The sequence below is a fragment of the Agelaius tricolor genome, unplaced genomic scaffold (assembly GCF_023055355.1).
Source record: "Agelaius tricolor isolate 1412-34295 unplaced genomic scaffold, bAgeTri1.0.p SCAF_22, whole genome shotgun sequence".
NCBI classification, from domain to species: Eukaryota; Metazoa; Chordata; class Aves; order Passeriformes; family Icteridae; genus Agelaius; species Agelaius tricolor.
In genome coordinates this window covers 11,676,853-11,703,671 of record NW_027269282.1, presented here as the reverse complement: position 1 = coordinate 11,703,671, position 26,819 = coordinate 11,676,853, and the positions used below count along the sequence as shown (strand labels likewise).

Below are 26,819 nucleotides of genomic sequence, written 5' to 3'. Positions count from 1 at the left end.
TTAAAATATTAAAATAATATAAATAATATAAAGCTATTAGAATAATATAAAATATTATCAAATGTTTAATTATTGTGGCTTTAAATACATAAGACAGAAAAAGGGGGTCAGTCGTACAAATCTAACATTATTGATCCTTCACAAAATAAGAATACAGAACCAAACAAAAAACCTCCTATAACTTTTTGAGCTTTAGGAGCACTCAAGGTTTTTATTTAGGACTCTTTGGTCTGTTAAGCACAGAGAATATTTGGCGGGACAGGAAAGGTGCTGCCAGTGAGATTCTGAATGCTGTGGCCTGAAAGTGATAATCACCTTGAAATAAAAGGGCTGGAAACCCAGGAGCAAAGAGGATTTGTGACCAGTGAAATGTTTTCTCCTCCTGCACAGGGTCACTGCTTTTACCATGGCCACGTCCAGGGCTTCCCCAGCTCCTCCGTCAGCCTCAGCACCTGCTCGGGACTCAGGTGAGCCCAGATTTCAGCAGAGTTGGAGCTCCTGAGAGCTGGGTTTGGCTTTTAATGCATGATCCAGTATTGGGGAAGGGGCTGGAGCCCCAGGAGGGGCTGAGGGAGCTGGGGAGGGGCTCAGCCTGGAGCAGAGGGGGATCAGGGGGGACCTTGTGGCTCTGCTCAGGACCCTCGGGCTCTGCTCCCAGGGAACAGGGGCAGGAGGAGAGGGAACGACCTCAGGGTGGATATTTGGGAACAATTTCCTCATGGAAAGGTTTGTCCAGGCCTGGCACAGCTGCCCAGGGCAGTGCTGGAGTCCCCATCCCTGGAGGGATTTAAAATCCAAGCAGAGGTGGCACTTGGGGACACGGGGCAGTGCTGGCCTTGGCAGTGCTGGGAATGGTTGGACTCAGTCATCTTAGAGGGCTTCTCCAACAGAAATAATTCCATGATTCCTTCTCTTTTTCAAATGTTGGATAAATCCCCACAAATAATTTTCCCTCTAGTTGCTCTGAGGAGAAAAAACCAAAAAACAGATAACACAGTTTTGGGGGGTTTTCCAAGAGCCATCCCTTGTCTCCTGCTGCCCATCCCTCTCTGTGCCCGTTCCTTGGCACATTTTCATACTGGCAGTGCCCGGTGCCTTTCCAGGCCTCTTTGTCCTCACAGTTGTTTCAGCTGCCAGCTGTGGAATCACTCATTGTCCAGCAGCCTCAGCACTAGGAGAGGTGGCTTTAGAAATCAAAGGTTCTGTGATACAGAGAACATGCATGGCTGTGGAGCTCAGTAATTGTGTTTATGGCAGGTAGGATGCTCAGCTTTTGGATTTTAGCTGCTTGTTAACAGCAGAGTAGCAGATTCCTATTGCTGAAAATCAAACCTCTTCCAGTCTGACAAAGGAATGGGCTGACAAAATTTCACGTTCACAACAGACACAGTTCAGGAAACAATTATCTTTCTTACTTGGACAATCAGAGACTGGTATTTACTCATAGAGCTGTTCCAAATCACAGTAATTAACTGTAAATTGGCTCTAGGTTCTCCCTGGAAAACCCAGTTTTCCTGTCAGATTTCCAGCTGTCTCAGCCTTTTCTGGGTTTAATTTATCTACAAACAGAAGGAGTAGCTGGAATCTTTTCCCCTTGATTTTGCATTTTGTGCAGTAGTGGCATTGTCAAGGCTTCTGTAAGGGAGCTCTGGGACACACAGCAGCAGAGAGAGCAGAGTTTGATCCCAGCACCCCTCTCCCTCTGGAAATGACCCATTTGCTGTGGTGGATGGGATTCCTTTGACTCATTCCCACACAGAGGGGCTTTATGAGTGCTTCACTATGGATCCAGCATCTTCCAAAAGTTTAATAAACCCCTTGCCTGAACAGTCAGAATTTATCTGTCATTCTTACTGTAAAACATATCCAGAATTTAAAACTGTTTATAAAAATCTAATGCAGAACTCTCAGTATTTTAGTTAAAGGATCACAACGCTGCAAGCTCCCCAGGGAAAATTTGTACCTCGTGGGACAGGGTCTCCATTGATGTCCTTGTTCCAGAGCTACCTGGAAATTAATCACTCTCAAGAGAAAATGCACATTAGAAGTCTTTTCTTTCTTCTCCAAAGTGCTCTCTTTGCAATTGTGGAGCTCCCAGAGTCTTTTCCCAGCTTCAGGTGGTTCAGACATGTCAAGACAGCAGACGCTGACAGGGACATTTTCCTGGCACTGTTGCAGACAAGTGCCCAAAGTGCAAGCTGACAGGATTGGGCTCCTTCTCTGCAGCACCTTTTTCAGTACAAAACTGCAGAAATTTCCTTTGCAGTGCATGCTTTGTTCTAGTAGGAGATCAGACAAGGCGAAATCTCAGTTTCTGTGCCCGCTTCACTGCTGAGATTGATAAACAGAGTGTCCATGGGTGAGAACAGTCTGTGGTAAGAGTTCTGTGCCTGTTGATTCACTCCACCAAACCTGTTTCACAGCCCAACAGCTGTGGGTTTCTCTGGGTCTGGATTGAAGGCTCTTGAGACAGTCGTTCATGTTTGGACTCAGGTGTTTGTTATTTCCTATTTGTGAAACAGCCTCACAGCTGTGACTTTGGTAGCCTGTTATTAGTAAGGCACAAAATGGCCAACTATCTTTTGTTATAAGGTCTTTTAAGACTAGACTATTCAATTAAGAGATGATACTTAGATTATTTTCTTTTTTAACTCAATAACTGATCTCTTGAAACCTGTAATGTGGACTTTTCTGTGCAATTACAAAACACTACCCAAACTTAGGAAGAAGAAGGTGAAGAAGAACAACCTGCTTCTGCCCTAAAACCTCAATCTTGTTTCATATTTATTTCTATATTCTAAAACCCCAAACTCAAAGTTTTCTACCTTGTGATATTATATACTTCTAACCAACCACACACTTGTAATCTTAGTGTTATCAATCAATTTTTGAAGCCTTCTCCACAGCCTCAGGTCAATTGTAGTATTCTTTTGTGGGTCTGTGCCTTTGAGCACAGAAAGTTTAACATTCTCAGCATCCAGGATTCCAACAAACAACCAACAGCAACAATTCCCAGACAGAATAACTCCCACATATTGCCAGTGCTTGATCACAGAAACACAGAATGGTTTGGGTTGAAGGGACCTGAAAGCTCATCCAGTTCCACCCCTGCCATGGGCAGGGACACCTTCCACTGTCCTTGGCTGCTGCAAAAAAAGCACAGTCCAGGAGAACTTCTTGGCTTTCTTTGCTGGCAGCTTTGCTGGCTTGAAAGAATAGATCTGGATGGGATGGGATGGGATGGGATAGGATAGGATAGGACAGGATAGGATAGGATAGGATAATGTACTTGCCACCAGCTGGCTGGAGCAGGGACTCTTGTTTTTCCAGAGCATGGCAAAGACTCCAAGCTGCAGGAGCAGAGATGTGAGGCTCTGTGTGGCCATGGAGCCCCAGGTGGGGACAGTCCCTGGAGCAGCCCTTTCACTTGCAGCAGCTGTTGGAAGGGAGGCCAGGTCTCGTTTTCAGGGTCTGTTCCTGGCTTTGTGACAGTTTCTAAGTGAATCAGACAAATCTCTCTGTCTCAGTTTCTCCATCTGTGAAATCCATTTAATGATTCTTACCTACCTCACACAGCTGCTGCGTGGAGCTGGGGTTCAAGTGCCTGAAAAATAATGTAATAATGTAATGAGAGGAAGTGCATGCTGTCAGCCCTCTGAAATCCTGGAGAAACCAGTATCTTCCCCCTCCCACCAGACAGGCACCCTGGGCATTGTTCCAGGTGTGGATAGGTGGGGGCTGTGCATTTTCCCCCAGACCAGCAGAGTTCATTAAAAGATATGAAACTACTCATAAAGAATAGGTCCCACATTTCAGTGTGCTCTGAAGGCTGAGTGCTCAGCAGCAGTCAGAGAAGCAAAAGGGATCATAGGAATTACTGAGACAGAAATAGAGGATAAAACAAGAACCCTCATTACCACTTTATAAATCCACAGAGCGTTCACATCCTGAGTTCTGCATGCAGTTCTTGTTTCCCCCTCCCCTGCTCCATCTCAGAAGAGGAAGAAGCAATATATCCAGAAAAGGTACAGAGAAGGGCAAAAATTTTGATCAAAGGTGTGGAGCAGCTTTTATCCAAGGAGAGAAAATAGACCAGGATTTGTCACTTTTGAAAGGCGATGACGGAGAAAAGGAGCATGATGAAACAAGGGTGAATGTCACACTGGAGAGGGGACAATCACTGAATATTCTTCATAACCTCAAAATTAGGAGACTTGAGAGCAAAGGAAAGTACTTTTTTTATTCACATAACGAAGCTGGAGCTGTCACAGGAGGGTGTCAGTGGATCAGTGACAGTGTCAATGGATTCCAAGAGGATGTGACAGTTTGGGAAGGGGAGCTCAGGGAGCCTCTGCAGGGCTGTAAAACCCTGAAATGACCCTGGCACTGCTGCTCTCAGAGCTGGGGCTGCTTGTTCTGTTCCTACCTCTCACCCCTGAGCTGCTGCTGATGGCCAGGGCCAGAGAGGAGCTGCTGAGCTGGAGGAGCCTTGCCCTGACCTCCCCCAGCCACCAAGGTCTTCCCTCCACGGGGCTGAGCAGTTGAGATGTGGTTTTAGCTCCTGAACACTTCATGATTGTTCTGTGATGAAGAACAATTGTGTGAAATCTGAATACTAAGGTTAGTCTGGTTTAAGTTTCTCAGGCAGGCAGAGGGGTGAGAGATGAAGAGGAGAGAGGAGGAGGCTCAGCTCTCTCAAGCACACATTGCTCAGCTCTGTTCCATCCTCACATAACATTCACATAACTCCTCACCTCACGTAGGAGCACAATGGCAGAAATAGTGGGATTGGCACTGAGAGCTGCCTAAAATGCAGGTTAGAGGAGAATATAATCATGCCTTAATCTGTATCCTGCTGGCTCCTCTGAGGAGGAGGAGCTGAATGGCAGAGAGGGCTCAGGAAATGCTGAGTGCACGGAATGGGAACAATGGCTAATCAGGATTTCTGGGTCCATCAGGATCAGAAGCCAGTTAGACTGTCAGAGCTTGTGGGAAGGTGAAGGTACGACAGAGCTGAGCCATTTCCTTCCTGTCCTCAGGAAATACCCTTCTGTTTATCCAGCTTGGAGGCCCTTCAAGTTTTTAGCAAATAATTTTGGCCTCTGGCCACCGCTCACATCTTCTGTGATAAATTTGTTCAGACTTGAATGATTTTTCCCTGATTACTTTCCCTGGGAGTGCTGAATCCACCCAGAACTGCAGCCTGGAGAAGGGCACAAACCTCCCTGGGCCAGGGGCTGCCAGGGGACTCTGCCATGGAAATGTGCAGCTCCAGAAGCATCTGCAGTGACCTCTTAGATGGGGGGAGCTTGAGAGGTGCTCCCAAAAATTCCTTGGGAGCCTAAGGACAGAAATCTCCCAGGAAGCCTTTTCCTTCTGAAACCCCAAAATGCACTTGAATATCCTCAGATGTTTTACCCAGTTGTTAGGTGATTAAGCCAGTCACACAAACAGAAAGTGTTCACTCTTTGTCCAGCCTCATCAGCAGCTGAAAGATGCAGTGTCCACAGGGACAGGGATGGGCAGAAGGCCCCAGGATGGAATTGATGCTCATTTTTACTGGGATTACAGAGTTATGGTACCCAAGGCTGCCAATACCATTTTTCAAATGGTCTGGCTGAACTCACTGCAGCCCAGACACAGTCAGCTGAAGAGGGGATTTAAATGTGACACTCCAGACATCAACTGTTGAGAAAGGAATGGAAGTAGGAAACCAGTGAGAAAAAGAAATGTAAATTCCTCACGACTCCTCAAGCAGCATTTCCCCACAGAAGAAGAGATTTCATCCAAAAGTTAAGTTAGGAGAAAATCCCCATTGAGAAAAGCACTGGTTTGGATGTGAGCTTTTCCTCCCTACTTTCTGCAGAGCTTTTAGTTCATATAAACATCCTGCATGGTTTGTAATTTATCTGACCAGGAAACTCCTGGAGGATTTTGAGCTCAGCATTAAGAGCCATTCACTTTCTGGGGTTTCATGGCTTCTGTTTCATGGCTGCCTGTTCCAGGGGAGCAGCTCCTGGCTCAGGGTCACCTCTGTGCTCTGAGATGAGCATCATGTCCAGCCTTGGACCATGGTGTGCACAGGGATCACTGCCAGGACAGGGATGAGGGATGATCCCTACCCAGGTGTTTGAGCTCCTTCTCCATCCACTCTGCTGCTGGCATTTAGTGGGATATGCAAGTTGGAATCTTCTTGTCCTGTCTCTCTGTTTGCTGCAGGGTGCTGTAAAATGTGCTCACTAAATTGCTACCCATGCTAATGCATCTTTCCTTCTTCATTTTCCTTTCCTTTCCTTTCCTTTCCTTTCCTTTCCTTTCCTTTCCTTTCCTTTCCTTTCCTTTCCTTTCCTTTCCTTTCCTTTCCTTTCCTTTCCTTTCCTTCCCTTCCCTTCCCTTCCCTTCCCTTCCCTTCCCTTCCCTTCCCCTTCCCCTTCCCCTTCCCCTTCCCCTGAAATTTCCTTTCCATTAAATTACCTTGAAATTTCCTTTCCTTGAAATTTCCTTCTTCCCTTTCTCTTTCCCCACCCCCACATGTGACCCTTTCTCTGACAACACAATTCCTGTTCCTTGCAGCCCAAATGCTGGACATTAAATCTCATTTTCTCTCCCCCTATCCCAGTAACTCCTTGCTGGAATTCCAGGAATCAGAGCTGCAGCTCGATCTGCACCCACCCTGGACAGATCTGTCCTGCACTGAGAAAGGATGAAGTGTGTGCTGCAGGAGGCTCTGGCCATAATTCCATTTTAGAGAATATATTTTCAGGTCCATGAAAGGCACTGGCTGGAGTGGGAGCTCTGTGAGTGATGATGTGTCTGTGTGGGAACACCTCCACCACTCCTGTGAGATGCAGAACCTGTGGTGCTACTGCTTCCACCCCCTTGGAGAGGCTGCCCTTGGCTGATTTGGGTCAGATTTGTTATTTTAATAGAATCCTCCTGTGCAGTGTGCTAGGATAATGGGATTGTTTTTCTTTCCTATTGTGCTCTTCATCAATAGATGATTTTTTTTTCTGTGGATACTAAAATTTTCTCTGTTTTAGAGGTGAGGAGTTGTTGCAAAAAGAGGTGACCAGAGGCAGAGACAGGAGCACATCTGCTTTCAGACTCCTGTTCTCTGCATTTCCCAGTCTCTTAAAGCTAAAGAATGACCAAACCATTTGAAAAATATCTAAATATCAGCTCTATTAGAAAAACAGTCAATAGATCATCCTGCTCATTTATCCCCACAGTATCCATCTGCAACTTATTAAAACAGCCTAAAAGTGAAGCCCTCATTCACCACCTCATTTTTCTTTCCCTTTTGTTTGTTTGCCTGCTTACTTGCCTGGGAATTTGTTATGCAGAGCCCTGGGAATGCAGAATGTACAATAAAAATAAATAAAAATGCCCTCTGAGTGCACAGATCACCCCTGTTGAGCAGCCCTGCACTCCGGGCTCACAGGGCTCCAATTCTGGAACCTTTTCACCCAAAACTCCTTGAAATCCAGGGAAGAGCTGTGGGATCAGCCCCTGTCCCTGGGGAGCTGTGACATTGGTTGTGCAATGAGGGACCTGGAGGTTTTCAGGTGGCACAGGAGCCCTGCAGTGTCTGTGGGCAGGCACAGACTTTAAATGAATATTCAGTGTGTGAGCAGGAACTGCCCTCTAACTAATTTCTCACCAACTCAGGACATCTACATTCCTCTGCCAGTGGAAATAGAGCTTTTTATTTTTATTGTTGAGAAATAACTTTGAGCTTCATTAAAACCAAATGTTTAATTGCACTCACAGATCTCAGGTTTATCAATTTACTTAATTTCCCCTGTATAGTGCAGCAGAATAATATATAATAGTTTCATATAGTGCTGTCCCAGCCAAGTTTTGCTTCAGCATCACAATTTCTCAGACAAGTATGTGTTGATGGTTTATGTTGGCAGGACCTTTGCTTCTGCTGACAAGTTGGAAAAGAAAAATCCCATTTATATTTTGAGATTTCCTAAAGCCTGTTGATTTATGAAATACGACTGGCCTCGCTTTAGGTTTTGTTTTGGTTTTCCTTTTTAAGAGGGGAAAAAAAAAAATTCTATTTGATTTTATCGACAGTTTAAAAAGTGGAATTATTCCATGAAATTGCCTTTCCCTGATTGAGAGACTCCTGGCAATGTGGAATCGTGTGAGTTTTAATTTCTGTTTGAGGCAGGGAGAGCTCTCCCATCTCACACAGACATTCCCAGGTGTCCCCAGGGCTCAGAGGGGAGGACAGGAGGCAGAGCCCCGTGGGTTTCCCACCTCCAGGGGCTCAGCAGGGATCTGGAGGTGCTTGGGCTGCTGCTGGCCCCAGGCATGAGCAGGGACCTGTGCAGAGCTGGAGTCAAATTTAGGCCAGGCTCAGGACCACACTGGAGCTGCTTCCAGTTGGCCTGGAGCCTGGGAGCTGCTGTCTGGACGTGCCCTTGGGATGGATATTTTCCCTCCCTCTCTGCTACCAGGGATGGAGGAGACAGGGGGAGAATTTCAGGTAGGTTGGGGTTGTCTCTTGGCTTTCCTGCCTGCCTCTTTTGTAAATCTGTCTGACATCCCAGCATCTGAAGGTTTGGGACTGAGGAAAACCCAGAATTAGACACCTGACACTAAAATTTGAATAGTTCATATTGCTTTTTTTCCCTCTCCAACGTTTATAATCCTGGGAATTCTAGTAGTCCTTTGTCTGATAGAAATCCCACAGACTGGTCTTAAGGACTTGCTGAAATCTCTTTGGGGTTCTTTGTGCAATTTTTGACTGGGGATCTGTAGTTTAATGTGCCATTTGCCACATTAATACTTTATTAATCAGTGGAAAACACAACATGGTTTAGCATTAATGGCTGCTGAAAAATAGAAAAGTTTGTGGGAACATGGGCTGACTCAGGAGTGTGGGAGATCCCAGCTGCAGGGGGAGACACAGAAATGCTGGAGGAGTAACAGAAGCCTCTTGGAGACACCTGAGGGGAGTGGAAGGAACCAGTAGCTAGAGATTTATTTTATTTGCCTCAGACTCTGAATGACTGGTGGGTATTGTTCACACACACAAAAAATAAAAAAGAAAGGAACCATAACTCTTGACTCGTTACATTTTTAAGGTGCTGTGCTTGGCACTGCACGATGGGGGAAAAATGCAATTGTAGGAAAAGAAAATTAGTCAAAACCAGAGAGCTGGCCAAGAAAATTCATATTTGATATTCATTATCTTATTACAGATGGTCACAAGCCAAGTGCTGATATCCTGTAGGCAGCACTCAAGGGATAAGTGTGCTTTAAATGAAAAGTCTGGTTTTCTTTCTGCCAAATCTGCAGATTTTCCTTCTCCTGGGATTGCTCCATAGGCAAAGGGAAACTGGTCCTTAAAGGCCCCTGCTTCCCTTGAGATGGGAATCAGATGGTGTGCTCAGGAAAAACCCAGATGAATCATTCTGGGATCTGATCACTTGTCCATATCCTCAGCAGCTAAAGGAAATGAGGGGTAAAGAAATGGTTATGTAGGTCTTTTTAAAGAAATGGTCATTTGGTTCTTTTAGACAGAGGTTGGGTACATGAGGGACACATTGGCAATGTGGCATTGATGTGGCACATTTTGGATATGAACTCCTGAAAACAAGATGCTCACTTTAAAATATTTTTTAAAAAAATTTAATTGAGAGAACTCAACTTAGGATACATCTAGATCTCTGCCTTTGTAGTGTAAGTAATTAAAGAAAATTGATCAAGCTTCTAATTTTGAAAGTGAACATTCTAAGAAGGGCAAATTTAGCATTAAAAATAAACCCCTGCATGCTTTTCTGTTGTTTCTGAGCTGTCAGCACAGGGAGCTGGTCAGGCTGGCCCATTTCAAACAGTGACTAATGGACTCCTGCCTCCAAAATTAAATGATTAATTGCACAAGGCCAGGACAACAACCCTTATTTGATTGTGCTGATTACAGGGCTGCTGGTTTTTGGAGTAAAGTGAATATTTTGTCCCCATTTCCTCAATCCTCCAAGGAGTGAGGCAGCCCTGACAGCAATTCAGAGCCTGAGGTTACTGAAATCAGGGGGTGACCTGCCCGAGGTGTCCCATACGTCAGGAGGGCTCTTGGGATCCTGGCTGGGATAAATCAGCCCAGCCCTCCCAGCCCTGACCCATCACTCCCAGCTGCTGGGGGATGCCTGGACGTGTCTCACCTGCTCTGCCAAGGGGGCTGAGGGAGCTGCAGATGAATTATCAGACCCTGAGCCTTGGTTCAGGGCAGTAAAACAGGCTCCTGGGATTGCTGTTGGACAGATTTTGATATCCTGCCTTTCCAGGCTGCTTTTTTCTCTTGGACTTTTAGCTGTTCCAGTCCCCAGGAAAATGTCTGTTGGCTTGGTGTTAATGGTGCTCTGAAGCAAAACTGTGCAGCCAGCTTGGAATTAATACTTCAGTTCATTTGTTAGCAGACCAAAGACTTTGAGTTTCTTCATCATATCTTCCTAATAATAGGATAACTAAGGTACCTTTTCCAAATAATTATCATTTTACTTTTAAATCGATCTTCATAGTATCATTAACCTGCTTTTGGGTCCTTTTTCTCCTATTTTATCCTTCTTTTTTGTAACTTTCTGGAAAATTGTACAGTAACACTGGTCTCACAATGGCTGTTGTATTTTACCTTTATCACAGCAGAGACAGAAATAAAAGGGGCAGACACTTCTAAAACTCCAAAAAGGTACACTAAGATAATAAAGTTGCTCCATTCCTTGTCCCAAGTCCCTCTCCAGCTCTCCTGGAGCCCCTTTAGGCCCTGGCAGGGGCTCTGAGCTCTCCCTGGAGCTGCTCCTGTCCAGGTGAGCCCCCCCAGCTCTCCCAGCCTGTCACATATTCACCCTTTTGTCACCCTTGCTTTGCTGTGGCATCTGGGCAGGACCCAGCACAAGGACCCTCTTCCTTTCCTCTTACAGGCTGTAGCTTAAAGAGCTCAGCAAGAGAGCTTTCAGTGCCAGATCTGTGAGTTCCTCAGGGGGCAGGTGGCATTGCTGTTGAAATTATTCTTTTGGGCAGTAAAATGAGCGAAACAGGAGCGCACTCCTACCGTGTCTGAGCTCCCCTCTGCTGCCCTGCTGTGCAATATTTAATAATCCATGCTGACACCACGAGGCCTCTTTGATCTGGCAGGGTTTGCTTTAGCAGCTCTAATGGAGCTGCAGACTGGAATGGATGTTTTCCCACTGTACCTCCTTCCCAAAGTCTTTCTCTTTTTCTTTCGTTTGCCGCGGCTCCGGCGGCATCGGCAATGCATCACTGGGAGAATGGAAAACAAATAAAGCACAAATATCATTTTGCTCTGCAGTGCAGCACTTCAGAAGAGACAGATTTCTGTGAGCCATTGGTTCTTTTAAAGTATAGTGTGTGCTGCAATGACAAATGTACAGCTTTGATGTTTCCTGCTCCGCTCGCCTGTGACACTGTAAATCAGTGTTTTGCTTTCTCATACTCCATCATTATTAAACTTGGTGTAACTCTGGTGTAGACAAGCTCCTGAAAACCACGTGTCTCACTCTGCTCTCCTGTGTCCCAGGGGAATTATTGTGTTTGGAAACAAAAGCTACATTCTGGAGCCAATGGAAGGTGCTACAAGGGAACACAAGATCTACCGAGCGGAGAACCTGAGAGCAGCCCCGGGCTCCTGTGGCCACCAGCTGCACATCCCTGCCATGGGGGCTGCTGCCACTGCCACATCACAGCATCCTCCAGCTGCCAGGGTAGGTGGCTCATGTGCTTTTCTGTGTCTGCTTGGCAGCATTTCCATATTGCTGCCCACTACAAGGGTCTCCACTGAGCAAAACCTTAACCCACACCACCGCCTTCCCTCGGTGCCGTCTGCTGAAGTGCAGATGAAATTATTTCTTAAAGCTTCATTACTTTTCCTGGACTCTCCATGCATAGCTTGCTTTTCACTTCCTTTTCAACACAGAAAAGTTTATGGGTTCGTATTATGGTTGTATATTCTGGTTCTTGTATGGTTAGAACCAGAATTTGAGGCTCCCTGAGAATACTGAGCGATGTCTGGAAAAGTTCTTGCCCTCCCAAGATGAAAGAGAACATGATAGCTGGGATATTTTGCTAATACCAGGTTTGGAACCTCTGTATTTTAGTAGCAAAGTCTCTTATGCAGACAAAACAAATTCTCAGCATATTATTTTACAGCTGTATTATTGGAGTTGCTGTGATGTTGGCAGAAATGTACTTCATGTGAGATTCATCTAGCTAATGGAAATTAGAAAATTAAATGAGCCAAAAACTAGGAAGAGGAAATGCTGTAACAAATTCCTCTGCATATTGGACAAGGGTTGTAGAAAAGGCTGGGTTAGGAATTATAGAATGATACAAATCTGCCATCAGCATTTATTGAATGTCACATATGGGGATTTGTACTTGCATGTATGACTCAGGCTTTGCCTCAGGTCCATTGTTAAGGAAAGCAACCTAAGTGACATCTCTAGATAGAATTATGCAATGGAATTAATTTATTTTACATTTTTAGGAATATTGCATCCAGAGCATTAGCCTTTGCATGTAACATCATAAGAATTAAGTGTATTTCTAAAAGCATGTGTGTGGGTGGAAAACATTGGAAATACAACTTTATTAATTTTTCCCCAAATTCTCTGTGACTTTGAATTCCACTGAAGTAGTCAGTGTAAAGCAGAAGTAAAATGTGTGCATGTAGCAAACTGACACAACCAAAGCCATTTTATTATTACCCTTATGGTTCTTCCATTTTGCTGCTGGCTTCAACTACATCTCAAACTTCACTTTAAATATCTGAAAAATATTTTTGCTGTGGTTCACTGGACATAATTATAAAACCTGTCAGCAGTCACATCATATGGATAGGTACAATATATTTAATGAGTAAGTTGGTTAAGCTTCTAATGTAGGAATTTTGAAAGCTGTCAAATGTCATGTGTGCAGTGAGTTTTCATATTTCAGTGTTGTCACTAAGCAGTCTGTCAGTGGGCACATCAAATAAAGATGACCTGCAAAGTGGGGAGACATAAAGCTGCTCCAAGTCACACTGGGTGACAGAATTAAGCAGAAATCTGGTCTAAGGTTCATGGGATGATTAAAATATTTGGCTTCTTGACAGGTCTGGGGGAAGATTTTTGTGTGGTTTTATCTGCTGACTCTCCACTCAACCACCTACACGAAATTCTTATTGAGCAGAGCTGAAAAGTGAGATCAGTGCATCACCAAGGGCTTTGGTTAGATGCAAGCACAGGTGAAGGATGGCACAAGCAGCAGCCTCAGCTCCCCAGACCCAAAGAGGAGCTGCAGTGGAGCAGAGCAGGAGATGCAGAGGCTGCCACTGACAGCCCGTGCCCTGCTGGAGCAGGGTCTCTGTGAGTGCTGGGTCATTTCCTGACTCACTGGACCCTCAAATTGCACCAAGGAGCATTTTCCAGCTGAGCTCCATTGAGACAGGACCCTGCAGAATGTCTGGTGTGTAGGACACTCCCTGCAGTAGGGAATTTTCTCTGTAGCCACAAGGAAAAAAAGCCATTTTGGTGATGGTCGTGACCAGGAGCAGGCAGGGGATTTTTTAGATCATGAGGAAAGAGAGGCTGCACCACTGCAGTGTCCACCCAAGCCATGCCAGTTGCCAGGCAGGGAAGGCTGAGGAAGGGGTGGGACAGCAGGTTTGGGATGGGATCAGGTGGGGAAGAAGCAGAGGAGAGAGACCATGGTCAGAGGAACAAAGCCCATTGTCCCCCAGCTCTCATGGCTGTGTCATTGGCTCCTCATTTCAGTTCTGAAGGATTAACCCAGCAAAGGGGCTGTGCAGTGATGCAGCTGGCTGCAGAGAGCAAGCTGAAAGAAGCCATAATTAGGTATATTTCATAAATAAATATTGTATCCTAGGAGTTCACATAGCCTTTGGGCAAATCTCAGGAACAGATTTTTTATGCAAGTCAGTCACCAGAGGCTGATGTGATTTTTATGCCTGCTAGCCAATTTCTCTCCAGCTCACTCCAGTCCAAACAGTTTTACTCTTGGTGAGAGGGAAATGTTTTAAATTGACTGATGTAACAGAGCTCTCCTTGCTCCTTTGAACTCAGATTTTCCTGTATCATCTTTTCTTCTTCTCTCGGAGGAGGATGAGAGGCTCCTTGGAGATGCATCTCTTTAGGACCTCATCATAAATTTCAGGATGGGAGAGTTTCAGTGTCTGAGAGATCAATTCCATCACAAACAGCAGCCACATGGCCATTTACCTTTTGTGGCACCTCACTGGTGTCTGAGTGGCATCACACCCCAGTGCCAGAAGTTTTAAAAGAATCTACCTCAGCTCATTTGCCAGAGCCCCTAAAAAGTGTAATCCTGTCAAGTGTTTGCATCCTTGATGTTTAATTCATTAACAGCAGCTTTTACTCCTCCCTCCATCCATAAATATGGTCCAAATTAAACTCATTTTTCAACTTATTGGAGTTTGCAGCACTATTAAATATTAGGTTGAAAGTCAGATACTAAAGATTGCATCGCTCACTTTTCCTCTAATTCTTGCAAAACATCAAATCATCAATCTGCAGAGAGTGAAGAGGAACAGTTTGATAATGTGAAGAAAACTTTGTGAAATCTGTCTGGAAGGAGTTGTCCAGCTCTGGCTGTGCTTAGGGGATCTCTCAGTTTGCCTTGGAGCAGTTTTCCTTGGAAAGCTTTAGTCATGTTTTAGGTTAAAGAGCTTTGCTGCAGCTCAAGACATCATGGTCAGTTGTAGGTCAGACATCTGTTTAAGCCTTCTAAGTTCTGGCAGGAAGATCAGATACTCTGCTGAGACCTCTTTTCCCTAAATGTCCTGGTCCAGACACAAGGAAGGAATGATAGGATAGATGCTGCTGCTGCTGCTGTAAATCACAGAACTTCTACAGGCACTAATAGGTCACTGAAATTTAGGGTAACAAAGGAGCTGTGACATGGTTTGTACTCTTACAAAATCATTTCTTCACTGATTTTGTTTTTTCAGTAAAGCATTGTGATTCTTTTAGACCTGCATTTTATATGAATTTGCAGATGCAGAATTAAATGGGTGCCTTCCATTTTTCAAGTATTAATTTGCTTCCCCAGACACCGACAGTTGGTTCTGCTTTTTTTTATTTTTGGGTTTTTCTTCCTACATAATTTATCAGTTGACTGCTTGACCTCTTCTCTGCTTCACTCAATATCCCTTTCTCTCTCATTTTTCTTAGTAACCAGTTTGTCTATCGTGTGAAACGTTTGTTAGAAGTTACCTCATCTCTCCTTTAAAAGTGCCTTGGAAATAGCAGAGGTCTTTCTGCTGGAGGGGATATTCTCCTGTGAGGAAAGATAACTCAAATGTTTCAACTGCAGAAAGCTGAAAGGTTGAGAGAGACTTTACACCAATCTCCTGCTTTCTGTGATCAAACCCTGAGAGGTTTTGTAAGGAAAACTTCCATGAGGAGGAGGAAGGCGCTACAAATCTGTGTGTAGTGAAATCGTAGTAAAATGTAGGAAACCTGAGACACTGTGTATTTCCTCTTGCAAGCACTTTGTTGTATCAGGGCTGAAAACAAAATAAGACTTTCATGGTTTTTTGACAGTACAAGAGGGAGACTCTGAAGACAACGAAGTACGTGGAGCTTGTTATTGTGGCGGATAATCGCGAGGTAAGGAACTGCAAAATAAAAACTTATGTGAGCAGCAAAGGGGCAGCTCAGCTCAGTTACCATGGTGCTGCAAACAAGGTGCTTCAGACAATATGATGACAATAATATGATGTTTTCTGAGGTAAACCATCCTCCCTAATTAGGGCTGAGCAAGGAAGGAGTTATTAAGATAGGACAGCAGTGATACTCAGGTGTGAAATTCCTTACAATACCTCAGAAGGAGTTTGACTCTGAAATAACCGTGTCAGTATGGAAGAAGAGGCAAATAAATATTCATTCCTTGAGCAAGTTAAGTCCTCACTGCCATTCCCAGTGCCCTCAGTGGGGCTGTCAGGGTTTCTGGAGCAGTGCTTGGCCATCACATTCCATGGAGCACGACTGCCTTCCTGAGGTGTTGCAAAGGGAGCTTCAAAGTACCAGCACTGGCTGTAAAAATGTTCCAGTGAGCTGAATGGCAAAGATCTGAATCCTGGCTTGAATTATTTTGCTGCCTTTTAAAATTTTTTTCTGGTCTCCTTGAACACTGCTACTCAGAGAACTGCAATCACTCTTTGCTAAGAGAAGAACTATTTCCCAAAACATCAGTCCTGAAAAGACCCCTGTGTAACACTTGGAGATTTTAAAATCTTTTCACGACAACCAAAATCCTGTCCCACAGTCTGGGTTTCTTTTGGGGCAGACTGTGGATCCAACAGGAGTCTGCTGGTGGATTTTGGCTGCCCCCTAATTCCCAAAGATCCCTGATGTGCTGGCTCTTGTGGGGGGAAACTCTGTGACATTTGTGCTGCTGGTCCATTGATCCTTTACATTCCAAGTTTCAGAGACAAGGCAAAGATGTGGATAAAATTAAGCAGAGGCTGATAGAAATTGCAAACTACGTGGATAAGGTAAGAACACGAGGATTGTTTCCCTTTTCCCAACCTTCCCACATGTTCTGTAGGATGCTGAAGGAGCTAACCCTGCAGCTTTGCTGGTACTCCAGTATTTCAGAGCAAAGCTCCTGGAAAAGCAAATTTAAACCTTTCATTTGCCTTTTGATACACAAAACCATGAGCTCTGCTCTGCTGCATATGGGATGTAAAGATCTATTCCCAAGAAAAAGCCCAATTTAGCCCTAGGATTTTATTCACCAGGGAAGAGGGTGGGGATAATCACCTAGAGAACAGCCTATAGAAAAAAAAAGAGGATTATTTTTAAGAGAAATTTGGAGAACAAAGTCATTTGTAGCAACAAGGGAAGGTCCAGTTGTAAGGCCAACAAAGTCCCATGAAAACACAGTTAATAAGATGTGTAATCCAAGGAAGATGGCAGAATTAAAAATAAGGAAGCAGATTTGATGGCTGAGTGGAAGCAGTAAGAAAGGGATATACACTGGATTTTTTAGGTCTTGAAATAATTCCTTGACAGGAAACAATAAAGGCTAAGAATCCTCTAGAGTGGTTTTTGAACAAATTAGAGTTTATTTTTGTTAGGCTGAATGGCCAGAAAATATTAGGACTCTAGTAGTGAAATTATAACTGAAGAGTGTCTTAATTTATCTGAGAATTTATCAAGTGATACTTCAAGGGCAGTAGCTCAAGGAGAAGCATTCCTGATTAAAAACAAGCTGCTGAAGACACCTCCACCTCATCCATAATTGTCTTGCTGACTTATTGCCAGAGGACAGGTGTTTCCATGTTACCTGCTCAAAATTAATTTTGCATATTGTAATCTATTTTTTGTTTCATGCTTAATTTATGCTCAGCAAACGCTGGTGTTCTACAAATGACTGGAATGCATAGAAACAAGACAAAGATCTACTGGGTGTTTTGTCAGCCTGTCAGGCAAATCTGGACTTGATCAATCCCTGACTCCTTCCTTACATTACTCTCACATTGGAACTGTTGCCATGGCTCTGCTGATCTTGCTCTGGCTCCCCCCTTGAGGCCAAATGGCATTTGCTGGTGGGGGAATGGATAAAATTACTGGGTTTTATCTGCTCTGTGCAAGGCTTGATGAGCCTGGCTGGTTTTCAGCTGTTACTGTGATCCACAGCACAGTTCCTCTGCCTGTGGAATGGGATCTGTGCAATCCAGGGTGGGGCAGCCCTGGGAGACTCATCTGCCATGGCCTGGGGTTCCTTCAGAGCTGAAGGACATGGGCAGGGAGTTCAGGGAGAAGCAGGAAATCCCTGGATCTCTTTGAATGCCTTATGGGTATTGGGTTGGGTCAGAACTTGTTTTCTGGGAGTCTTGGAAATATTTTGTCTGAGTCCTGTCAGGTGTTTTGCCCTGAAGAAGAAACTGTTTTAACCTCCACAAGAAAGGCTCACTATTAGGTTTTTGTTGAAATATTCTAGTCTGCAATATTTTTTAGACACATATTTCCTACTTTTCTCTTCTCCTTAGTTCTACAGGCCCCTAAACATCCGAGTGGCCCTGGTGGGAGTGGAGGTGTGGAATGACATGGACAAGTGCTCCATCTCCCAGGACCCTTTCACCAGCCTGCACGAGTTCCTGGACTGGAGAAAGCTCAAGCTCCTCCCTCGGAAAGCCCACGACAATGCCCAGCTGATCAGGTAGGCTTGGCTCTGCATTTGATACCCACCACCAGGATCTGAGGGATTTTGGGGATTTCAGGATAGCTGTGCTGAGTTCTGCCCCAGCTGCTAAGCTCTTGGAAGGAACATCTGTGCTCCTGAGGGTTTGCCTTTCCCCCCTGCAAGTATCAAACCCAAAATCACTCTGCAGGTGCTCCAGGTGAGTTTCCTTTCCCAGCCCTGGTGCTCAAAGCCTGTCCTGAGCCTGTCTATAACTCGTGTAGAGCTGGGGATTGGGCGTGCTCAGCTGCTGCATGCTCAGGGTGTGAATTTACAGCCAGTTTAAACTGCCCTCAGTCTAAATTGTCACTGGAAAAGACAGTCCTGCTCTGACCCTAAGCCTATTTCTTGATGAAATGGCCTCAGTATGCTTTAAAATGCTGTCTAATTTAAACAATTCATTTGCATTCATGATTTAAAAATTAAACCATAAACATATTTTACCCTGCTGCTTTTTCTTGGAATAAAGGAATTGAGTAAAGGTCCCTGTCAACCAAACCAGTCTATGGTTCTGTAAAAGTAAAAGCACTCTTAAAAAAAAAGGGAAGAGGAACACCTCTTTGTTGAATAGATATTATTTTGATCAATTGACTATTCTTTATACTGAGCAGATAAACACAACTGATGTCTCAGTAATTAAAAGGAGTTATTTACTTCTTACATTACCTGAATAAGAATAAATTGAGCCTTTCCAAACTGTCCCCCCTGAGATATTTGATTTCTCTATATGTATAATAACACTTTGTTTGAAATTATTACACTCAAGGCTGTGCATCATCACAAGCAGCACATAAACTTCCCCCTGCATTACAATAACCCTGCTTTGAGTCAGAGGCTCCATCTCTGTGCTTGTGCTCCTGTTCCCAACCTTAGAGAAAAGGGAGGGGGAGAAGGGTCCTGTGGCAGCAGTGAAAACTGAGGAGGATGATTCAATGAGGGTGATCCAGTGGGGGTGATCCATTGAGGTGATCCAGTGGGGGTGACCTAGTGATGATGATCTATTGGGGGGATCCAGTGGGGATGATCCATTGGGAATGACCCAATGAGGGTGATCCATTTGGGGTGACCCAATGAGAGTGATTGATCCATTTGGGGTGACCAATGGGGGTGATCAAGTGGTGATGATCTATTGGGGATGATCCATTGGGGGTGATCCAATGGGGATGATCCATTGGGGGTGATCCAATGGGGGGGGATCCAATGGGGGGGATCCAATGGGAGTGATCAGTGGGGGTGATCCATTTGGGGAATCATCCAATGGGGATGATCCAGTGAGGGTGGTCCATTGGGGGTGGTCCAATGAGAGTGATCCATTGGGGATAATCCATTTGAGGTGATCCAGTGAGGGTGATCTATTGGGGATGATCCATTGGGGGTGACTCAGTGGGGGTGATCCATTGGGGATGTTCCATTTGAGGTGATCCATTGGGGGTGATCCATTGAGGGTGATCCAGTGGGGATGATCCATTTGGGGTGACTCAGTGGGGGTGATGCATTGGGGGTGATCCATTGGAGGTGATCCAGTGAGGGTGACCCAGTGAGGGTGATCCATTGGGGGTGACTCAGTGGGGGTGATCCATTGGGGGTGATCCATTTGAGGTGATCCATTGAGGGTGATCCAGTGGGGATGATCCATTGGGGGTGACTCAGTGGGGGTGATGCATTGGGGGTGATCCATTGGAGGTGATCCATTTGAGGTGATCCATTGAGGGTGATCCAGTGGGGATGATCCATTGGGGGTGACTCAGTGGGGGTGATGCAATGGATATTCCCAGAGCTGGGGCGCTGTGGTTCAGTTCAGCTGAGGCAGCACAGCCCACCTGGGCTTCCCATTGCTTTAGAGCTGCCAATGCGAGGGGCAGAAACGGGGTCTGTGTTGGAGCCTGGCAGAAACCCAGAGCTGGAGAGGACAGGGAGGTGTCCTGGCACTGACTGGTGGCTCTGTGTCTCCTCTCCCCCTCCTGCAGCGGGGTGTACTTCCAGGGGACAACCATTGGCATGGCTCCCATCATGAGCATGTGCACAGCAGAGCAGTCTGGAGGGGTCGTCATGGTAAGTGGGGGAAGCTCTCAGCCACTCTCACTGGCCCAGCTGGGGTGACACCACACCAGCCCTGCACTCCTGCCTCCTGAACCAGCCCCATTTGTCCCATTTTCCATCTCTCTGTTGTTCAGATTGCTTGTAAATGACAGTTTCCATAGTGAAAACAACCAAAATATTGCATTAAAATATAGCAGGGCCTCTTTGCAAGGAGTTTATTCTTCTAATTGTTATTGAACCAGGTGCTGAGGTGCTGTGAAGAAGAGAACCAGAAGATGTATTTGTTATACACTTGGGTATACTTGTGTTACAGGCAGCAGCAGTCTATCCTGAATCTTTTATTATATTGATTTTATTCTGTATTTATAGAGTTTCCTGTGTTAGGCCTTATTTTCCATCTTTGCAGCAGTGGTTTTATTGCATTGCCAGACAGAGGGAACAAACAATGGCAGCATTTATTCCAGCTGAGTCTCTCCCAGGGCATTATTGTTGTTGTTAGATGCAAGACATGGTGAACACACAAGCAAACATCTTATCCAATCTCTGGAAGGAGTCCTGATGTACTTTCTTTCTGATTTTTTCTTTCTTTGAATTTCAGTTTTGCCGTGCTTTGTGCTAAGACGGAGGGAAGAAGCTTTAAACTAGAACAATCAAATCACATAATTTGGGAAAAGTTGTGTCAAAGTTGTAGAAAAGACAAAGGTTTCAGGCTCTTGATAGCTTGAGAAGCTGAGTCTGTAATTGCTGACTGTAACAATTATTCACTGGGTACCTGGGAGAGAGGTACAAAAGGAAAAGGAGAAAAACAAGGAAGAAAGAGCTGTAGGAGTGTCCCAGTGCACCCCCAAGTCTTGGTAAAGGCACAGATGAGGCAGAGAGCCCCATTTTACCCCTTTGACTCAGCCCTGCAGTCACTGCTTTGGCTTTATCTGCAGTCAGAGATGCCTTTAATGATGACTTTTTGTCCTTTTAATTTTTAGCTTAAGATTTAAAACACTCCACAGTGTAATTTACAGCCAAGTCAGTTCTCTTTGCTCTGGAAGCTGTCAGTTTAAAGAGAAATAATTACTAATAGTTCATTCCAGTAACAAGAAAACAAGAATCAGCAATTTCTTTAGAGCATTCTCCTAGAGAGGGGACTGATTTATCTGTCCAGGAGAAACCCAGGCTCTGTGGAAGAGTCCTGGGCCAGGCTGAACCTTCTGTGATAAAGGGGAGCAGGATGTTTCCCAGAGACTCACTGAATTTAGGCTTTTGAGGTGCAAATTAATTTGAAACTTGCACAGGATAACCAGAAATGTTCTCCAGCTCTTTAAACAAATCCTCAAAAAGGAGCCAAATCCAAATGAAGCAAACACTCACTCCACAACCCAAAAGTGCAGCTGCCCAACCATCCCCTGAGTTAGCAAAGGCAGATTCAGGCACAAACAAAACACATTTATATATATTGGTCCCTGTACCCTGGCACAGCTGCCCAGGGAAGGAGTGGAGTCCCCACTCCTGGAGGGATTTAAAAGCCCTGTGGAGGTGGCACTTGGGGACACGGGGCAGTGCTGGGCATGGTTGGACTCGGTGACGTTAAAGGCCTTTTCCACCCTAAAAGATTCTGTGCTCTCTGAAAGAATGAATCACTCTCAGCCTGGGAAGGTCAGGGCTCAGGTGTCTCGACACTGCACAAAGGAACATTTGGCCAACCTCTTAATTCAGCCAATTTCTCACCCATCCCACCCCCAGCACTCAACACCAAAAGCTCCCACACTCTAAAACCTGTTCTGGAAGAAAAGACAATGAGAGACTGCGTCAGAAATGACATTTGAATACAAAATCTGGAGTGACTCTTGTCTGATGTGATTTTCCTGCTTCTTTCTGCAGTTAGTCAGCTCTACTTTATGATCTAAATTCCTCTGTCATGCCTCCCTGGGAGCTTGCCTGTCTCTTTTCTATAGGGCTGAGCTCTCTCAGTGGGTGACACCCTGTCTGCCATTAATTTTCAGAGGAACTCAAAGCAGGGAGAGCAGCCATGTGAGTGTGAGCAGCTTTAACAAGACCTTTATCATTTCATTTCCCTGTGAAGTTTCTGTAGTGTCACAGAAAAACCAAAGAGAAGTTGACATTAAAGCAAGTGTTTGACGTGATTCAGTCTTCATTCTTCTGTTTCCAAAGGTTGCCCACTGAATTCATGGATTTAAAAGTAAAATATTTCTGAGAGAAGAGGAAAGTGACTTTTTATCTAGGCAGACAGTGATGGGGCGAGGGAGAAGGGTTTAAACTTACAGAGGAGAGATTTAGATGGGATATTAGGAGGAAATTGTCCCCTGTGAGGGTGTGAGGCCCTGGCACAGGGTGCCCAGAGCAGCTGTGGCTGCCCCTGCATCCCTGGCAGTGCTGGACAGGGCTTGGAGCAGCCTGGCACAGTGGAAAGTGAGCTGGGACTGGATGATTTTTGAGGTCCCTTCCAATTCAAACCATTCTGTGACTCCATGGACAGAGTGAGCACACTGAAAATACCAAGAGCAGGGCATTTGCCTGGTGGAGCTGTAGGTGACAGCATTTAATGATTAGGGTTTGATTGAAATCCCAGTGGAATGAGGCAGAATTCAGCTGAAAGCAGCTGCATGTTTTGTGCAACAGCTTATAATGCCTTAACAGTAGATGGTTGCTTATTCAGTGGTTGTGAAATGTGTTTGGTAATGACTTTTACTGCTCAAGTTAACTTTGAAGGACCCTGGTGGAATAAATCAAAGTCACATTGCTATTCATTTCTTTAGTCCTTGTGATTCTTAAACGGTCTCAGTATCAAATGGAACATGTCACTGTTTGTTTTGATAATCTTCACTTATGCTGTCTTCAAATAACCTCTTGTGCTGAGGCATCACATTCCTCCTTCTGCAAACCCTCTCTAGAAGCTGATAAAATTGCATTCCAAGTGGATCTGAGCAAGTAATGAGAACCGCATGGGCTGCAATAATTGTTTGCCTTTTCAAGTCCCAAATTACATTTCACATCATTTGTTGCTCCACTTCTGGAGTGGACTGTGTGAATCCTTGGTTTTAGTTTTAGTTGACAGCTTCAGAGTATTCAGGGAAATATAATCACTGCTCAGTAAGTGGAGGAGGGAGATACTGGAAATACAAAGAAAGTCTGAGCTCAATTTGCTGGGTGTCTGTAGCTCAGTGAGGACTCTCTGCCTTGACCAGATAGCCTGAGTTTCAAGGCATCATCCAGTGAGTCAGTGGTACATTAGATGGAATTATTTTGCTGTTTTCTTAATCTTCAGCCCTGCATTTTTTTTTTCCATTTGAGTGAGAGGTTGTGCTCTTTTTGTGACATCAGGTTCAATTACACTGAGTTCTCTAAGTATTCCATCAATTACTGTGTGCACAAAGATAGACCCATCTGTATCAGAGCAGTATCTAGATAAGATATCTCATTATTTAAGTGTTGTGCAGGACAAACTGCCTGTCACAAGATTTTTATATCAAGATTTTAAAATTCAGTTTTTGTTGTTTTGTTTTTTTTTTTAAGAGACATTTTACAAACAGATAAAATTCTTTTGTGTTGATTCCAATTACAGAAGGAGCATTTTGACTTTCAGAATGACTGTATTCTCTTCTTAATTTTGTTTGCTGCTTGAGAAATGATTTACTAAAAATGTTAGCTCAGACAGATGAAAGAAGAAACTCTTAAATCTACCCCAAGTCATGTATTAAGGCCTCCATTAGTACACAGATAATGTTTTAGACAGTTTTACCTTCACTTCTTTTTAGTCTGGAGTTTGGCTCAGATGATGCTGAAGGAGTTATTTAAAGTGAATATATTCATGCCAGCTTCTAGAGCAGGCAGCTGTACACAGTAATTCCATTTACTGACTGATAAATAGTGGATCATGCATTTATATTACATGTTTATGCCTTCAGGGAAAGCTTTCTTACAAGTGTAGTGGATATTTTTTCCCTCAAGGAAAATGATCAGTGTGGAAAGGTCTCTTCCTTGTGGTTAAGCCAAAGCATCATTCTGATCAGCAGCCTGTAATCAAATCATGCAGTGAATTTCTCAGAAATGATTGTCCCAACAATCAGCATTTAAACATGGATTAGAGTTAAAATTTCAAACTGACACTTTCAACATTTAGAGTATTTATAGGTTAATAAGAGGCCATGGAAGATTTTGGCTTGCTTTGGCCTTTCATTTTAAAAAGGAGATTTTTAACGGTCCTTGGTTTTTTTAAAAGGATTGTGAAATCTTGGGCATTCTGATATTAAAGAAACAGTCTGAAGCAAATTAAATAGACTGAGTAAAATCTCTTGCTGCATTTTTAATTTGCCTCCTGACATGAAGGACTTCTCACTTGTCCCTCACCACACTCATCCTCACCCATAAATTATTGCCCTTTCCAACACTCCATGTCTGGTTTGAGCTCTCTCTGCCACTGCTGGCACCTGGGGGTTTGGGGGATTTCTGGAACAGCAGAATTTTAAGCCCAAATAAAGAGATGTTCACAGCTGCTCAATGGTTTCAAATGGCTGATGGGAAAACTGGATGGCCAGAAAGGCTGTCCTGAAATTCCGACTCTGCCCTAGACAAGGATGAATTTAAAATTGGGTTTATTTAACAACAGAGTAACCTCAGCTGCTAAACTTATAAAACATGTCAAAGGACAGGCAGTGGGACCTTGGAGGGGGAATGTGTGCCTTGGGTTGGGTTTGTGTGCTGCACTGACTGGTTCTCCTGTGGGTTTTGTTTTGAAGGATCACTCAGAAAACCCTCTGGGTGCAGCAGTGACGCTGGCTCACGAACTGGGGCACAACTTTGGGATGAATCACGACACCCTGGAGAGGGGCTGCAGCTGCAGAGCTTCCACTGAGAAAGGGGGCTGCATCATGAACCCCTCCACTGGGTAAGTGCCAGCCTCAGACTGGCAAGCCACAGCTACACTGGGACAGCTGTGGCTTCATTTTGTGCCTCAGGAACATCGGAAGGGACAAAAAAAAGTTACAAAAGGTTTTTCAACACCTGTTAAATCTTGTTGCAGTTATCCTCCTCAAGCTGAAAAAATTAAATGTTATCAGAGCAGGTGTACTATTGCACCTTGCTATTTCCAGGTTAACAGTGTGAGAGACAAAAATGCTGTAAGAAACTGGGTAATTAAAAAAAACACCAAAAAACGATCCAGAACCAAACAAGCTGTGTTGCAAGTGTTAAATCAGCATTTCACCTCCTCTCATCTTGCCAGCTGAGCATCAGTCACAGTAGGAAATGAGCCAAGACTGAGATGAGTGGGTAGGAAATTCAGTAATGCAGGAAATGCCCTCTCAGGCTCTCTGCAAACTCTTTGTCTCATGCAGAGCAGGTTTTTAACTCTGCACAAACTTTTTTATTGCAAGTGGGGAGCACTTTCTGCTTGTGAGAAAATGAAATCTGCCAGGTCGGTGGCATTAAGGCTGTTCTGTGTCCAGAGGGAGATCTTCCAAGAAAAGAGATTAGAAATGTGGGAAATAAAAGCAGTGAACCTGTGGTCACTTCTGTGGGTGCAGGGCCAGCAGCTGCACTCAGGGATCCTGGTGAGTTCAGGAAATTCCCTGATTCCCTGTCAGAACTGAAGAGGGGCTCTGCTGCTGGCAGAGGCACTGTGCCAAGCACAAGAGTGTTCTGTAGACACTGGAATTTCAGGCACCCTGGGCAGAGTGAGCTGTCACTGCTTGCAGGGATGTATTTTAGGTTCCTGTTGAAACTGAAGGATATGAGGAATGAGTTCTCCATGTCCGTGTTCAGACTAGGACTGAAAGGATTAAATTGAAGTAAGATTTGCCAGTTAAACTGCCTGTGACTGGAATCCAGTAAGAACCAGTGAGGCAGATATCTGCCAGCAGTGCAGGTACAGCTGGATGTGCCTTAGGACAAGAGGATGCTCTGGATGTTCTCTGATGTCCCTTCCAGCTCCAGTGTTCACTCTGTGTGCCTAAAGTTCATCTGTTGCTTAAAAACCTCCTCTGGGAACTGTGATCAATCCTCCCTGTGCCTTTTCCAAGACTGCAGGTTTCTGGGAAAGAAGGGGAGCAATGTGGGAGAGGCCAGGGAGGGTTGGGCAGGGCTGTTCCCTGCTGGTCAGCCCAACAGCAGCCTTGGAACTCCTTCAAAGGCAAAGCTGTCACCCTCCACCAGGGCAGAAATCAGGGCTGTGGCCAGAGGCCAAGCACAGCAAGCTGAGACACAAACAAAAGAGAGTTGTGAGAGTGGGGGAGAATGAGTCTGGGAAAGAAAAATAACTCAGCTCTTGTGAGACAATGGGTGGTAATCATCCCCCTGGAATGCACCCTGCACTGGTCAGGGCTCTGTCACACACACAATGACATGGGACAGGGCTCTGAGCTGAGCTGGGCACTGGGCAGGCTGGGCTGAGCTCAGCTGAGCTGGGCACTGGGCAGGGCTGGGCTCTGAGCTGAGCTGGGCTCTGAGCTGAGCTGGGCACTGGGCAGGGCTGAGCACTGGGCTGAGCTGGGCACTGGGCTCTGAGCTGGGCACTGGGCAGGGCTGGGCTGTGAGCT

General features: G+C 44.9%; 1 protein-coding gene across 2 annotated transcripts in view; it reads left to right on the top strand.

Annotated features, from left to right (window-relative positions):
- Positions 1–26,819, top strand: part of ADAM12 (ADAM metallopeptidase domain 12) — a 185,464-nt gene that overhangs the window by 107,641 nt on the left and 51,004 nt on the right. The window contains exons 5-11 of one of the 2 annotated variants that reach the window (XM_071446200.1): positions 391–467; positions 11,549–11,732; positions 15,591–15,656; positions 16,472–16,543; positions 18,044–18,213; positions 20,202–20,286; positions 25,023–25,171. In XM_071446200.1, coding sequence (XP_071302301.1) covers positions 391–467; positions 11,549–11,732; positions 15,591–15,656; positions 16,472–16,543; positions 18,044–18,213; positions 20,202–20,286; positions 25,023–25,171 — 803 coding nt within the window. The remainder of the gene's footprint in view (positions 1–390; positions 468–11,548; positions 11,733–15,590; positions 15,657–16,471; positions 16,544–18,043; positions 18,214–20,201; positions 20,287–25,022; positions 25,172–26,819) is intronic. The other variant, XM_071446201.1, reaches the window with a different exon arrangement.